The sequence below is a fragment of the Sarcophilus harrisii genome, chromosome 3 (assembly GCF_902635505.1).
Source record: "Sarcophilus harrisii chromosome 3, mSarHar1.11, whole genome shotgun sequence".
Classification (NCBI taxonomy): domain Eukaryota; kingdom Metazoa; phylum Chordata; class Mammalia; order Dasyuromorphia; family Dasyuridae; genus Sarcophilus; species Sarcophilus harrisii.
Window position 1 is genome coordinate 547,901,595 of NC_045428.1, and position 15,572 is coordinate 547,917,166.

A 15,572-nucleotide genomic window follows, 5' to 3' on the forward strand; every position below is an offset into this window, starting at 1 on the left:
TCTCTCACAGCTGGACTGCCTACCTCCCATGAGAAGCTATAATAAACACGTTTTCTACTTTTTACTTTGAATGATCTCTGAGTAGTCAACTTAGGTAAGGGTCTTTTACTTCCCACAGTTGGGGGCTCATCTGGGATCGGGAGGTCTTTGGGAGAGATGGCTGTGCACCCTGAACGGGGACAGGTGCACCCATGGAGTAGTTCTCTCTGTGGTCTCTGGCTCTGAGTGTACAGTCTCCCTCCCCTCTTAAGACAATGACCTGAGGGAGAGGTACTCAGTAGAAAGTAGAATTGAAGACTGGAAGGAAATAGAATCCTGATGGCAAGCCAAGCGCAGTCTGAAAGACTTAGAAGTGTAACTCGAGGTAAAGTTCTCAGGAGTAGAAAGTAGGAAGGAACAACTCTGTACTAGACAGAAAGAAAAAGAATTTAAAAGCAGTTTATGTTTGTGTATGTGAGTGTGTTTTCTCTTCTATGTTTCTCTCAGCTGATGTGCAAAGGAAAAAATATGGCCATTTTAGGATTTAAAAGTGCTTGTAAGGCATCTTGATGCAAACTAATCTGAATTTTTCTTAAGCTTTCAAGCTTCTCTCCCTAAAGGGGACTGAGAATGATAGGGTTTAAATTTAGTCCAGTCTCTCCTGGAAGTCTATTGGCTGGGTCAAGGGAGACCCGAGGGATTAGCCCTCCTAAATTTGTTTTTGGTGGGGACTGCTGTCGACTCCAGTGATAAAGAACTTTCCCGAGAAAGCTCTCAGGTGACTACTGGTGTGAGGGTAACGGGGACCTCTGCTGACACCTGGTTTGGGGTCAGGTTGATTTTACAATGTCAGGACCTTAGTCAAGGAATTCTAGTCGACAGCCCTCTTGAGAGTTGACTTAAAGACTGGGATGAAATTCCCAGATATAAAAGGGAAGAAAACTGGGACGATGTTCCCAGGACTATTTGGGTCTATCAGAATTAAATCTGTATGTAAAAGGTGAAAATAGAGTTCTGTGTGTATCTGTATGTGTATATCTGCTTTGCATTCTATGTTCTGTGTTAAAAGTTAGCAAGCTTGTAAGAGATAAGAATTCAGTTTCTGTGTTGCAGGCTTAGAAAAATATCAGGCTGAATTATTGAAACTGGACTTCATTCAGAGTGGTAATTTTTCAGAGTGGCTCAGAATGTATTGGTCTTTGATCATGGTAAGGTAATTTGGGAGCTAATTTTGGGCTTCTCAAGATTAGGCTAGTGCAAGAAAAGAAAATCTTTTTCTTTCTCTCCCTCTGCCTCTGGCTGTCTGCAGCAGCTCTGCGGGAAAGGGGGAGAGAAGGAGGGAAATATATCTAATATAGTGAAATGAGAAATTTTAAGCATGTAGAAGTGAGAAAAATATAGATTGAAAGGGATTTGAAAGTTTGAAAAGTTTTGAGAAAACAAAAGAGCAGTGTGCTATCATTTTAAAAACTCCTCTAAGCAAGGAGCCCATAACTTTGTTATCAGAACTTGAGTTTGTGGAATCATGCTAGGAAGAATCTCAAGGCAAAATGAAGCAAAAAAAAAAAAAAATTGGCACTTAACTCTCCTGACTTACTCAAGAAAAGAAGTTTGAATGGAATATCTAGATAGAGTTTAGGAAATCTCACAAACTAAAGTACTGGTTAATTTTAAAATAATTTTAAATTGGTATGTGTATTAAAATTGGAAACTTAACACAATGGTAGCATGTCTAATAAATTAAACAAATGACATCTCCAATTCATGGCTAGTCATAAATAAGAAATTGCAGACATTGGAAGGATGGAATAATAAGTCAATTTGGGGAATTACTGAAAGAAGCAATGAAGGTATATGTGAGGAGAGATTGGGAAAGAGAAAAGAAAGAGGATCAAAAAATTAAAATGCTAATACAGACTTAAAGAAGGACAGGGAAAAGGGTGGAATAAAAATAAAAAGGGGTAAATAGCTGAACATGGGGGGAGGCCCTCTGACCTGCTGGACCTGTGGGAAAACTAGGTTTGCTTCTAAAAAATTTATCCCAGGAGAAGAAAGAAAAATCATTATTAACAAGTTTGCTTTCATGGAATTAGAAAACAGAAAGTTTAAAGGAGTTAAACTGGGATGGGAGAATTGGTAATTGTCTGCAACATTTGATTAAGCATTTTGGGAACTTACTATATTTTAAAAAGATACTATAATTTTGATTTTGAAGGAAAAAGAAGAATGAAGGTGATTTAAGAAGGATTGATTAGTAGGAGCAACTTAAAAACGAATGATTTCAAGAAGGAATAAGTGGGGAAAAAAAGAAAGAAGGAACTGGTTGGGAAGGGTAGCCAAAAAGAGACAGAGACAGGATGTGTTTCTGGGGAGATAATGTTGGTAAGAGAAACAGAAGGAAAAGTATGTAGCAAGAGAAGGAGAAAGTTGGGAAGCCTGGTGGACTTGGGAAGAAACTTGAAATTGGGAGAAAGTTAATAAACTGATTGGCTAAATCCTGAGAAGGATTCCTGCATGGGAAAAGAATTTTTTTTTTTTTCTTTCTTCAAGGGTAAAGATTTAGCTGACTTCCCCTTCATTCCTTGAGGCTGCTTCTTTGGAAGTGAGGTGAGAGGAAGGGCAACAGTGGAAAGGTGCAGCAGCTGCTTGGTTCCTTTTGCTGAAGAAAGCAATCTAATCTTTTAAAGGGACAGGCTGTTCTTACAAGATGTTAATTGAATATTTGTTTCTTTAAATACATAATGGCTTCCTTGTTTAAGGAATACGATCATAAATGTGATCTAGAGTTTGAAAGAGTTATTTCAAAAAATTTAATTGATGTTTTTAAGAACTTTTCAGATTCTTTTATGTGAAAATAAGAAGTTTTAATTAATTGCATTGATGCCAATTATTTAAAGGGACTCCAAGAATAATAGTTTTTTGCCTTCATCCTTTTGAAAATGTTTTTGTTATGGACAATATGTATTTTGGGTATTGTGTATTGGGTATTTTAAAAGCAAAATGACTGGTATAATGTTCAACTTATGAAACATCTACTTGGGTATGTAAGAATTGTGTGAAGTTTCTGAGATAAATTTCTTACTGTTATCAACATATGGTCATGATAAATAACTGCTTGGGATTTATCTGAAACTTTGGTTAATGGGATTTATTATTGGAGATAAAATTTCTTGGGCTTATAGTTAATTAGTTAATGCTATTTGGGAGTTTTAAAGCTCCACCCTCTGACAGTTAGTGTGACAATTATCTGGAGTAAAACTGGGTTAAGACTATGAGCTTAGGGATCAGTTTTGATTGCTTATGTTATAGTTATATCCCTGCATTTTTTCCTCCTATGATTGATTTCTATAATCAGAGCAATGGTCAATAGAAACTGTTAATGCACTCCAATTATGTCATACGTTGCTGTTTCCAATCTGGTTATATGTAATCATTATATCCTAAATGCTTAGGCAAATAAGTATTTAGGCAAATCTATTACTGGATATTTGTGTGTGTGTGTGTGTGTGTGTGTGTGTGTTTTAAAGGTTTCTAAATGATAAGAGGACAATTAACAATGGTCTGTGAAATCTGTTTTATTTATTGGGAATATAGCTAACAGCTGTTTGCCTGTCCTGTAAAGCAAACTCATCTCTTCACATAGGAAGCTGCTGGCTCTTCACATTTTGCAGCAGTCTTGTGAACCAAGTCTTTTTATCTCAGACTACTCTAAACTTTGTTAGATTTAGTTTTTTTTTTTTTTTTGTTGTTGTTGTTCTAGATTTTGGTCAAATTACAGATTATTGAACCTCTTCTGGGACATGGATTGGCCCATCTGAACCTTTGATAGCTGTCAGCATGTCACACCTATCCCTTGCATGGACTGAAGAGCCTTCACCCATTCTCAGCCTGAAGCAGCTTAGATTGAGACCATGGTCCCTGAAGCTGATGTAATTTGAACTGATATGGGGGAGTGGGAAAGTGGTTGATGAATTATTGTTAAAATTTTAACTGTATTATTATGTGTTTAAGATTTGGGATGGAAATTGTTAAATTGTGTAACTATTGCTGTTATTGATGTATAGGAACTTTATATGTGGGATGGTTGTTTGATGCTTTAGTTTTGAAATACCTTATTCTGTTGGAATTGCTCTGGCAGACTATTTTCTGATTGCCTGTTTTTAGGAAATCTCCAAGATATAGATATTTGTCCTGGGATGGTAGTCTCCAGCCCTATAACCCCAGTTTCTTAATTGGTATCTCAGCATTCTCAAAGGACATTGCAATTTTGAGATCAGGCCTCTAAAGTTCAAGGTTTGCCTGCTTTCATGGTTTGTGCATATTCCCTTTAATCTGTAAAATTATCATTCTGAAATTGTGTCCCCTTTTGATCTGTAAAAGAAGGGAGATTCCTGGTCTTCCAGGCTCCATAGACTCTATGAGAAAAGGCTGGGCCTGAGAAGGCAAATCATATCCTCCCTCCTCCCACTGACAGCTGGATCCCCATTCAAATTCTATTGGGAGATCTGGGCCTGATATTGAGTGACAAACTCCAAGATGAGTATCTAGGCCTGGGAGGTTGGGGGTGGGCACTGGCCTTCTATTCAACCTGAAACCTGAGTCTCAGATTTCCTATTAAAGGACAATTTGGGGCTCATTTCTTTGCAGAGGCCCAAAGCAGGACCATGCCTTGTCAAGGAACCTCTCTCCTTGGCATAGCTGCCTGTCAGAACTCCTGCCCTCTGTGAAGACATTCTCTTCTCTCTCTCTCTTTTTAAAAAAATTTAATAGCCTTTTATTTACAGGTTATATGTTTAGGTAACTTTACAGCATTGACAACTGCCAAACCTCTTGTTCCAATTTTTCCTCTCCTTCCCCTCACTCCCTCCCCCAGATGGCAGGATGATCAGTAGATGTTAAATATATTAAAATATAAATTAGATACACAATAAGTATACATGACCAAACCATTATTTTGCTGTACAAAAAGAATTGGACTCTGAAATATTATACAATTAGCCTGTGAAGGAAATCAAAAATGCAGGTGGGCAAAAATATAGGGATTAGGAATTCAATGTAATGGTTTTTAGTCATTTCCCAGAATTCTTTAGCTGGGTGTAGCTGGTTCAGTTCATTACTGCTCCATTGGAACTGATTTGGCTGATCTCATTGCTGAGGATGGCCAGATCCATCAGAATTGGTCATCATATAGTATCGTTGTTGAAGTATATAATGATCTCTTGGCCCTGCTCGTTTCACTCAGCATCAGTTCGTGTAAGTCTCTCCAGGCCTTTCTGAAATCATCCTGTTGCTCATTTCTTACAGAACAATAATATTCCATAATATTCACATACCACAATTTATTCAGCCATTCTCCAATTGATGGGCATCCACTCAGTTTCCAGCCACTACAAAAAGGACTGCCACAAATATTTTGGCACATGTGGATCCCTTTCCCTTCTTTGTGATCTCTTTGGGATATAAGTCCAACAGTAACACTGCTGGATCAAAGGGTATACACAGTTTGATAACTTTTTGAGCATAGTTCCAAATTGCTCTCCAGAATGGTTGGATGTATTCACAGTTCCACCAACAATGTATTAAGTGTCCCTGTTTTCCCACATCCCCTGCAACATTCCACATTCTTTCCCTGTCATTCTAGCCAGTCTGACAGGTATGTAGTAGTATCTCAGAGTTGTCTTAATTTGCATTTCTCTGATTAATAATGACTTGGAGCATCTTTTCATATGGCTAGAAATAGTTTCAATTTCTTCATCTAAGAATTGTCTGTTCATATCCTTTGACCATTTATCAGAGAATGTTGGAAAACGGCTTGATTTCTTATAGAGTCAATTCTCTATATATTTTGGAAATGAGGCCTTTATCAGAACCTTTGATTGTAAAAATATTTTCCCAATTTATTGCTTCCCTTCTAATCTGAAGACATTCTCTTCTCAGTGTTAACACCTCTGTTTATTTCTTTGCCAGAATAGATATCTTTATCTCTTTGCCAGGATTGACTTCTCAGTGTCAATAAAACTTCCCTTTTGCCACTCAAACTTTTTGGGTTCATGAATTCTTTCATGTTGGACTTGTGCTGACCAGAAGGGGATTCTGACACCCCAATTCTCTGCACTGTCACTAATCACATCAGTTTCATTCCAGTACAGAAGAATTAGCAGAAAATTCAGGGATTAATTATCCAGCCTGTGTAAAGAGATCTATGCAGAGGTTAATAAACTTCTATGAAGTGGAATGTAAAAAAAATTAGCCAAATTTGAGGGGGTTAGAAAAGGATGTGGAAACCAAATTATAAAAAAAAAGAAAAAAGAGGGGAAATTGTGAGAAATGGATAGACATTTGGTTTCCACAAGTATGAAAATTAAATTGGAGAAATGAAACTCAAATTAGAAAACTAAAACCCAGAAGGACATCAAGGAATAACCAAGGGTGAAGGTTATCTTCCCTTAAAAGAATGTAAGCTCCTTGGGGACAGCGATTGACTTTTGTAATTGGGGTGGTGGCCTGTGCTTTGAAAAGAATCTTTTGTTCTTTGCCCTTAGCCCTACTCTATGTAAGCTCCTTTGAGGCAGGGACTGGCTATGTAATGAGGGATGGAGATTCATGTCATGTAACTTCTGTAACATCCAATTAATGGGGAATCATGTAATGGGCTGAGGTTTGAGTTGATGCACTGAGGTCCCAAGTACATGAGGCTAAATAGTAATTGGGCTATACTCTATTAATATACATGATTGGATAAAGAATGGTCCCTGCCCACTCTCCGTGAAAATCCTGATGTGTTGTATAGGAAATGACGATTTTGGTGGGTGGAGGCAGAGAGAGAGACAGGAAGAGAAGCTGGGAGAGATTGGGCCTGGGTTCGAGACTCCGAGCTGCTGGTTGTGTGGCTGCTGGTCGAGCTAGCTTCTTGACTCAGCTGCACACACTGCTATCGCCGATTCTCTTCCATCTCCGATCTTTCTTCACTGAGAATAAAGACTGACGATTTTCCCCTAACCTGAATTCCTGACTTGTGCCGATTTTAAAATACGCGATCTTCACAGAATCAGGGGAGGGACTTGTACTTCAGGAAAGGAAATAAAATGCTACCTTTGAAGTTTCAAAAGTGTGTCTACTCATCTAGTGACCCATTCTTGAAAGAATGTAAAATAAATCTTTCTTGAATTCATCAGTGAGTCAGTGGTGTTTTTGTTAAGATATTTTGTTTTTTACAATTCCAACAAGGTTTCTTAACAAGCAAAATTACATCAGAGTGTCAGAGAAATAATTCTTTTACATATTTCAGTCTTGTACATTCCTCCTAGGCCATATAAGTTAAAGAGAAGCATAATGCCATGCTTCCTTCAATATCAAAAATTGAACATACTTAAATTCACACATTGCCTAAGGAAACAAATCTCATCAAACAAACTGTAGAGAAGGTAAATCAGATTATAAATTAAATTACATTTAGAGGATTCACAAACAGGCTGGGTGAAGAGGAAGACTTTTACTTGTAACTGAACAAGATGGAGTGAGATCTCTCAAGACAGTTGTGAAAATCAAGTAAGGCTTCATCTACCCCAGAGTTAGTGCAGACCTGAAGTTCCTTGGGCATTGACTCAAGGGCATACCTAAGTCTCCTTCCTGCTACTCTCCCATGAAATAATTTTCTTCCTACCTCAATCAAATATGGGCAGTTATGTACTTATTGGCCAAAGTTCAATTTTCTGGGTAGTTTTAGAATTTAGAATGTAAGACCCTCAGCCAGTGAAGATTAGGGTCAGTGGTGGGAGAGGTATTTGCGTAAGGGACTATTTAAAGTGTAAAACCTATCCCAAAGGTGCCTCCTCCTTTCGATTTGTCCAACTGGAGGGACACCCACTTCTCTGGAGAACATAGAATAAACTTTGGTTTTGTTCCTAGAGAGCTCGACAGCTTTTTGTATTAAGTGGTGATCACTCGCTATTCTGAGCCACAAAACTAAAGAATCAGGTACAAATGAGATTCTTCCTCAGGTTTCTTTATCTAAGAAATGTTTTAAGGCTTTAAGTAAAATTTTGCATCCCAAAGAACAGATTTTGATCAGGTGAGCTTAATGTTAATACAGATCTTTGGTTAACCAAAATTTTTAAGAGTTATTATCGAGAATCCTGAATAATAAAAGGAAATAAAAAATTTCCATAACAATTTCTTAGTTGACAAATCCAACGGCCCTGTTTTATCCTTTATTTGAATACTCTGTAATTTTTGACACGGTTAATCTCTAATCCTTATCTAACTTTTCACAAGAAACCTTTCCAAATCTCCCTTAATTCTGTGGATTTTCTTCTGTTGATTATTTCTAATTTATCTTGTATATATCTTGTTTGTACATAATTTTTGCATCTTATCTTTTCCATTAGACAGTGAGCTCTTTGAAAATGAGAAATATTTTGTCTTCATATTTCCAAACCTTAGGTAAATTTAATAAATGTTCCTTGACTGACATCAATCAGTAATGCTGCCAAAAAACTTAGTAAATAAGGTTATTTTGTTCTTATTGAAGCTATTGGCTTTTTGTGGTCATTGCTTTCTTTTCTAGATGTTCTTTAATCTTTTTTAAAAAATTCATCCTAGAAATTTCCCAGAATAATAAAAGGGATGTCTATTGGAGAATAGACAACAAATAATAATATTCTGTTACATACACATACTATAATGTTGTCAACAAATGATGAAGAGAATAGTTTCATAGAAACCCAGGAAGATCTGGGTTTCTGACACAAAGTAAGCAGAACCAAAAGAATAATTTATAGTATAAAATCAACATTGTCAAAGCAAATAATTTTTAGAAACTTAAAAACTCTAACCAAATGCATGATACCAGAAGAACCGATGATGAAGCATGCTATCTGCTTCATGACAAAGAGATGATGCCTTCAGGGTAAAAAATGTTTTATATTCCCTTTGCAGGGAATGTGTGTGTGTGTGTGTGTGTGGCTTAACTATACTTATCTGTTATAAGGGTTTTGTTTTTGTTCTTATTCTTTTCCCAATGGAGGAGGGAGAATTTAGGGTAGAAAAAAATTTTTCAATAGAAAATTCCCAGGAATTGGGAAGGATTGAGGAAGTTGGTTTGAATGGAGACAACACAGACAGGAAACAACCAGGAAGTTATAAGCAGAAACTTCTTTGATCCAGAAATTCCACAATCAGCTGAAATATGTTGTTCATATGATCCAAATTAACTAAACTTATCAAAGACATTGAAGTTCCATCTTACTGTATCCTTACCTATAATTATTCATTTTGTATTAGACATTTTTGTTTTGTCATTCTCAAATATCATTCAATGTGTAGATATACATATAAAGTAAATTCAGAGGGAAAAGATAGTAACAGCAGAATACTTAGGAAAGGCCTCTGTAGAAGGGTAGTGTTTGAGGCGAATCTTGAAGAAATCTAGGGATTCTCAGAGGCAGAACTAAGGAAGGAGAGTATTACAGGCATGAGAAACAGACAATGCAAAGGTAGAGGGATGGGAGATGAAATATTGGGTATAAGGAATAGCAAATGGGTCAATGCAGCTGGAGTACAGAATGCATGAAGAGAACATATAGAAAGACCGCACAGGTTGTGAAGAGCTTTAAAATGCCAAGTGAAGCAGTTTATACTTGATGTTAGAGGGAAAAGGGATCCACTGAACATCACTGAATAGATGAGTGGCATGGTCAAGGAAATCAACCCAGCAGAGGAAAAACTCTGAAGATGAAATTCTGAAGACAAAAAAGGAAAAAAAAATTTTGAGGAAGAAAAACAGGAATGATGTGAAAAAAATGATACAGATGTATAGAGAACTCAACAACCAATAATTTTTTTCCCCCAACTTGGATTTTTAAAGATATATACAGAAGATAGAAGCAACGGAAGATGAATTTTAAAAACAAAGGAACAGTCATGTAAGAATAGTATCAAGAGTGATAAAATGAAGAATGAATTAAGATTCACAGTTCTCAGGAATAAAGAGTTAAAGATTCAGTGGTACTACATCCTGAACAGACTGCTGTTCTGGAATTCTAACCACTAGAAGACAGAAAGTACAATGATAAACTAAAGAATGACCAAAGGATGATACCCAGGATAGGCAAGGGTCTCAGATGAAGGGATTAGGCAGATTTGTTGTTCACTCATTTCTGTCAACTCTTTGTAACCCCATTTGTGGTTTTCTTGGCACAGATACTGGAGTGGCTTGCCATTTCCTTCTCCAGCTCATTTTACATGTGAGGAAAATAAGGCAAACAGGGTTAAATGTCCAAGGTCACATAGTAAGTGCCTGAAGCTTAGCCTGGAGATTCAGGGGACATAATATTAGTTCTTTACATATTTAAAGGGCTGTAATGTGAAAGAGGAATTAAGCTTGTTCTGTTTTGTATCAGAGGTCACAAGAAGGAACAGTTGGCAGAAGTAATTTAGTTCTTGATACTAAAAAATGAGAGAGCTGGAGGAAATGATAATCATTATAATAATTTCATATATAATTTCATCAATCTAGATCATTCAGCAGAATGAGGACAGCAAAAGAGTCCACAAAACTGTAACCATCAAAGAGATAATAACTTAGTTATCAAGTTGGGAGATAAAGAGTTTTAAGTGCAAAAATGATTGGCAATAGAGACTTGTTTACAATATCTTATGGATAGTGGGAAATTTATGAACAGTATCACCTTTTGAAATAGTATTCAGTGGGAGTAAAAAAAATGTTTAAAGAAGCTTGATGAGAGATCCAACTCAGGGTAAGAAAGAAGATGAAGAATATCTATTGTCTAGACTATGATATTCAGTTGGATAAAAAACTATAGAAGTCATTCATTGCTGAATGTTTACATGTAAAATAGACACAGGGTTTCTAGCTCTGAATCCTTCTGATTTTACTATTATCTAGCTACAGCTGTGCATCTTTTTCATTTGATTTTGTTGTGTTTTGGTCCTATCTTAGGTAAATTATGTAGAAAGCATTCTTCTCACTAGGCCCCAGTAAGTATTGAATACTCTTAGAGGAGAATAACAATTGTACACTCCATATCCCATAGGGCTTTGGGAAATTGGCATACGTGTCTCTTGCCAATTTTCTTTTTGGGGAGTGAGATGGGATTGGTTGTAGTGGTGGTGAAAGACTTACCTTAGTTGGTTGTCACAGTAAGAAGTCCTGCCAACAGCAGAGGAGTTGGGACCAATGTCACTGTTCCACTGAGATCTCTCTGAAAGGCAAACGTTAGCTGGTGGAAAGCAGCTGTAGAGAGGAGTAACTAAGGATGCTAAGCCTTTCCTCTCCCCCAAGAGATCTATACGTACCTGATTATAAAGTTGTTCTCATCAACTCCAAAACCCATTTTCATTTTATGGTTCTATAGGTTATGAGTGCTCAGCTCTGTCACCACTTGCTTTCCCATTAAAGGGAGCTGATTCGATACCCTCTGGGCAGATATGATCCAGGGCATCTTCATAGCTTCACCTCACAAAGCAGGCAGAGTTCAGCCCAGTCTATTTCCTTCCGTCATCTCCCACCCTCCAATTCACTTAAAGTAAGTCTTCTCAAGGCCAAGTTTTGGAAAGCAGTGCTAATCTTCCCAAATCCTCTGAGGCCCAAGTGGAAAGTATCTGTTTCCTTTTCACAATATCCCTAAAGCAGCGTTTCTCCTTTGCCCTTATCACATTCCATCTTGAATTATATTAATCTCATATTAATCTACATACATATTACTATTATTATGAAAACTCCTTGGAATTGCACTGAGACCAGGCTGATTTGTTTTCAGTGCTAAATAAATGTTCTATGAAATGAACTGAATGGAGCCATATCCCAGAGAAAACTTGATTCTTTGGCTTCGGTCTGTGACTTTTTATTTACTCCATTATTGTCAGAAAAAAATTATCCTGATATACCTCTCTGCTCTTCTCCATTTAGCCAAATTTTCTCTTTTATCAAGTGGCACCTTCAAAACACTCTGATCTGCTCCATCTCTAAACTCCGTTTTCTTTCACACACCTCTTATTCCTTAACTATTTTGTCACACATCTTTTTTTCCCCTGAGGCAATTGGGGTTAAGTGACTTTAACTCCACACAGGTATCACATATCTTAACCAGACTGCAAACTTCCTCAGGGCTTTTTTGTTTTCACCTGACATAAAGTAAGCTTCAAAATGATTTGATTGATGATTAGTGAGACCAATATCCTTTTTTTAATTTTTTTTATTTCTTCTTTATAAACAAATTGACATAAAAGGAATCTGGGTGAGAGCATCAGTGAGACCATGGGTAGCACTCTGATCTATTAACCCAGTGACAAATGATGTTTATGGACAGCTTGTGAAATCAAACTCTTGGACTGGGAGACCAATGCTGGCAGCAAGGCTGCTTCAGAGGTGCTGGCAGTCATGTTGCCTTGCTTGTGTTGGAAGGGGAGGGGTGGTGAGAGAAGAATGAAAGGAGGTGAGGGAAGATGAGAAGAAAGAGGGATGTCTGGCCAAGCCAGAGGCAAGTTCATTGCTCGGTGCCAACTGACTATTCTCCCTAAACTTGGGAATACCTGAAAGGATTTACCTTTCTTAGACATCTATTGGGTACCCCCTCTTCCTACCTCAGTTTTCTTGATTCTTACAAATCATCTGGTTCAAATCCCAGAGAGGCAGCTAAGGAGCAGAGGATGATGTGAAAGGGAATATACAGAAGCAGGACCCCTTGATGCCTTAAGCACTCTCTTTCTTTGGGGATTTTTCTCATCAGATTGAGTAAAAGAGAATCAGGACTGAAGGTAGAAAAGTGAATGGTCCTCTCTATTGACTAGGGAGTTAGATCCTAGACTGCCCTTGAACTTCTTCTACAGGGGCCTCTGGGGACTGTAGCTGGCTTTCCAGTCCTTCCAGAAGAAAAATGTTTAACCTTCTGAAGTCCTCTGGAAACGGGCTAAGACCTTTCAGGGCTGGGAGAGAGAAATGGGAGGTGAAGGGGAAGATTATTGGTAGTTTTAAGTCTTATTCCTCCTCCTGCCTACTTCCTAGCCTCTAGGTTGGAATGGATGAGATCTGTGGATCACTGCACAGGTGCTGGAAAAAAATAAATAACAATAGAAAAGACTTACAAAAAGAAAACATTTGCACCATTAGTAGGGAGTATGTAGCAGGGGGAAGGGTTGTGGTGCACTGGGGAGGCCCCATGGGATGATGTAGGGTAGGGCCATGCTGCTAACTTGATGGAAAACTCCCAAAGTCTGCACCTCTCAGGGTAGAGCTACTGGCAGTGGAGCTGGCTAGCACCACCACAAGGCCTAGTACTCTTGTTCTTTAAGCAGTGCCCACAATATGTAAGTGCCTGGTCTCAGCTCCTTGGTCTGGGGCTCAGTCTATTCCCTCCATGCAAAGCCACACTACCCGGAATAAATACAATGGGATGTGGGCCTCTGAATCAAATGTTGCTTCACTAGCTCCAGGTACCTTCTCCCTGTAGGGAAGGGTTGGGGTCCAGCAGATCTGGGGAAAGAGGAAGAGCAATACCAATCCCGGATGAGAAGGTGGCAAACTCCCCTGTCCCTCCAGAGGAATGGGTGTAACAGGTGAATGGACAGTTCCTTCTCCTCTCCTTAGCCCTTCATGGAAGGGCATGTCATTGGAGGGAAAAGCACACATTTCAGAGTGACCAGCCTCAGTGAGGAAAGGGAGAGGGCAGAGGAACAGACTGGTCAATGTGGGGAGGGGAGGGAAGAAAAAAGAAGGAGACTGCTCCTTAAACAGCCTCCTGGAGTCTTATAGCCCTCTGCCAAGACAACCAGCCCAGGAGTAGCACAAGAAGAAAGCCAGCTTGGAAGAAAGAAGCCAGGCATTTCCGATCAGGCAATAAAGGATCCAGGTGGCCAAACCAGCTATCCAATGCATTCCGGTCTGGAGTCTTCCATCAGCACAGAAATGGGATAGCTCTGCAAACTTCCCCGGGAGCTGCCCATGAGCAAAACCATTAAATTCACCTTTGTGGTTGGACAGCCCTATTCAGGGCCAGGGGCAGAGCTTGTTTTTCCAGAAACCTGCTGGGTGCTGGGCAGGGGTCCGGAGGTGTGCGTGCGTGTGTGCGTGCATACAAGGGGCAGGGAGGGGTGCCTGTTTGACTTGGAGGCCCCCAGAATGGTGCTGCATTGTGCTGGGCTGCACTGAGCCATGGGGGCCTCAAGCAGATGTGAGCTGGGCCTCTGAGCTAGGCAGATGGGAAAGATATCCTTCTCCAGGGGTTCCTCAGAACTTCCCTTGCTTTAGTCTGTCAATGTGGTAGGTGAGCTTCAGCGCTGGGCCCAGCTTTAGACCCATGTACTTCATCATCATGTCACTGCGGAGGAGGAGCAGGGCCTTTCCGTCGATTTCCTGCCACCAGAGAAAGGGGGGTTAAGAGAAGTCAGATAGTAGTTCCCTTAAAATTAAAAGCAAAGCATAACAGTTATAGGAGACTTCAAAAACCAAACAGAGATATTAAGGTGCTGCCTGGTGTAGCAGACATCACATACGGATTACTCAGGTTTCAAGTCCTCCTTGAGGCAATTTAAGTGCTGGAGAAATAATCTGACCAGAGGCCACATCAAAAATAATCTTAATCATGGCAGCATATTTAACACTAAGAGCTTAGTGTTTGGTGTCTAAACTCGAAATTTAGACTTGGAGTCAGGAAATATGAGTCCAAATCATGCTTCCAACACTTATTGTGTTTAACCCTGGGTAAATTTATCTTTCTTCCCTTCTGTGAGATCACATGTAAAATGGAAATGATATAATTTGTACCACTTTCTGAACAGGGTCCTTTACAAACCTTAGTGTGCTATGTTAAAGGGTTTACAAAGTACAGTTCTTATCTGACATTTAAGGGCTTCTATTATGCCCCACTTTACCAACTCCACCTTGTCTTCCAGTGATTGGCTTTTCTCCTCATAGTCACATGAACACTCTGCTCTTCTCTTGCCCCGGAATGCCCTCTTCTTTTCATTGAGCCTCTTCAAATCCCATTTGTCCTTTTGGGCACAGCTTAAGCCCAATTTGTACTGGAGTCTATGCTAATCTGTTGCTTCCTTACTATTTAGAATTTGTATACCAATGAATTACATATCCTCTCACATGAAGAGACAGCAACAGTGTGGGAAGAGTGTCAGACCTGGGAGACAGGAAAGGGGACTATGGATCCTAGCCTAGCCACTTACTAAGTGGTTCTGGGAAAGCTTTTGGGGTTCTTGAAGCCTTAGTTTCCTTATCCACAAAATAAGGATAACACTTACTTCAAAGAAATGCTTGGTAATTCCTAAAGTGCTGCACACATGAAAAATTTTATTATTATTGTTTTCCTTACTGTTTTGTATGTATTTCATCTCCCCAACTAGACTATGAAGTTTATGTCAGCAGAAGCTGGGTCTTTTCCCCTTGCATTTCTCATGGTGTCTGTCTAGCTCTAAGATGCTAACAGGTGCTCAACAGAGTATCTGTTAATAAACTGGCTGACAGAACTTTGGACCCAGTTAGAGGGCCACTGTTTCCTCTATAATTTAAGAAAAATGAGTCAATTAATAAATAAGGATTACTGGGAACTTACTATGCACCTAGA

General features: G+C 38.9%; 1 protein-coding gene across 7 annotated transcripts in view; it reads right to left on the reverse strand.

The window, feature by feature from the left end:
* Positions 1–12,178: 12,178 nt before the first annotated feature.
* Positions 12,179–15,572, reverse strand: part of SCMH1 (Scm polycomb group protein homolog 1) — a 144,655-nt gene continuing 141,261 nt past the window's right edge. For all 7 annotated transcript variants that reach the window (XM_031962318.1, XM_031962320.1, XM_031962317.1 and 4 more), the window contains one exon: positions 12,179–14,350. In XM_031962318.1, coding sequence (XP_031818178.1) covers positions 14,225–14,350 — 126 coding nt within the window. In that variant the 3' untranslated portion in view covers positions 12,179–14,224. The remainder of the gene's footprint in view (positions 14,351–15,572) is intronic.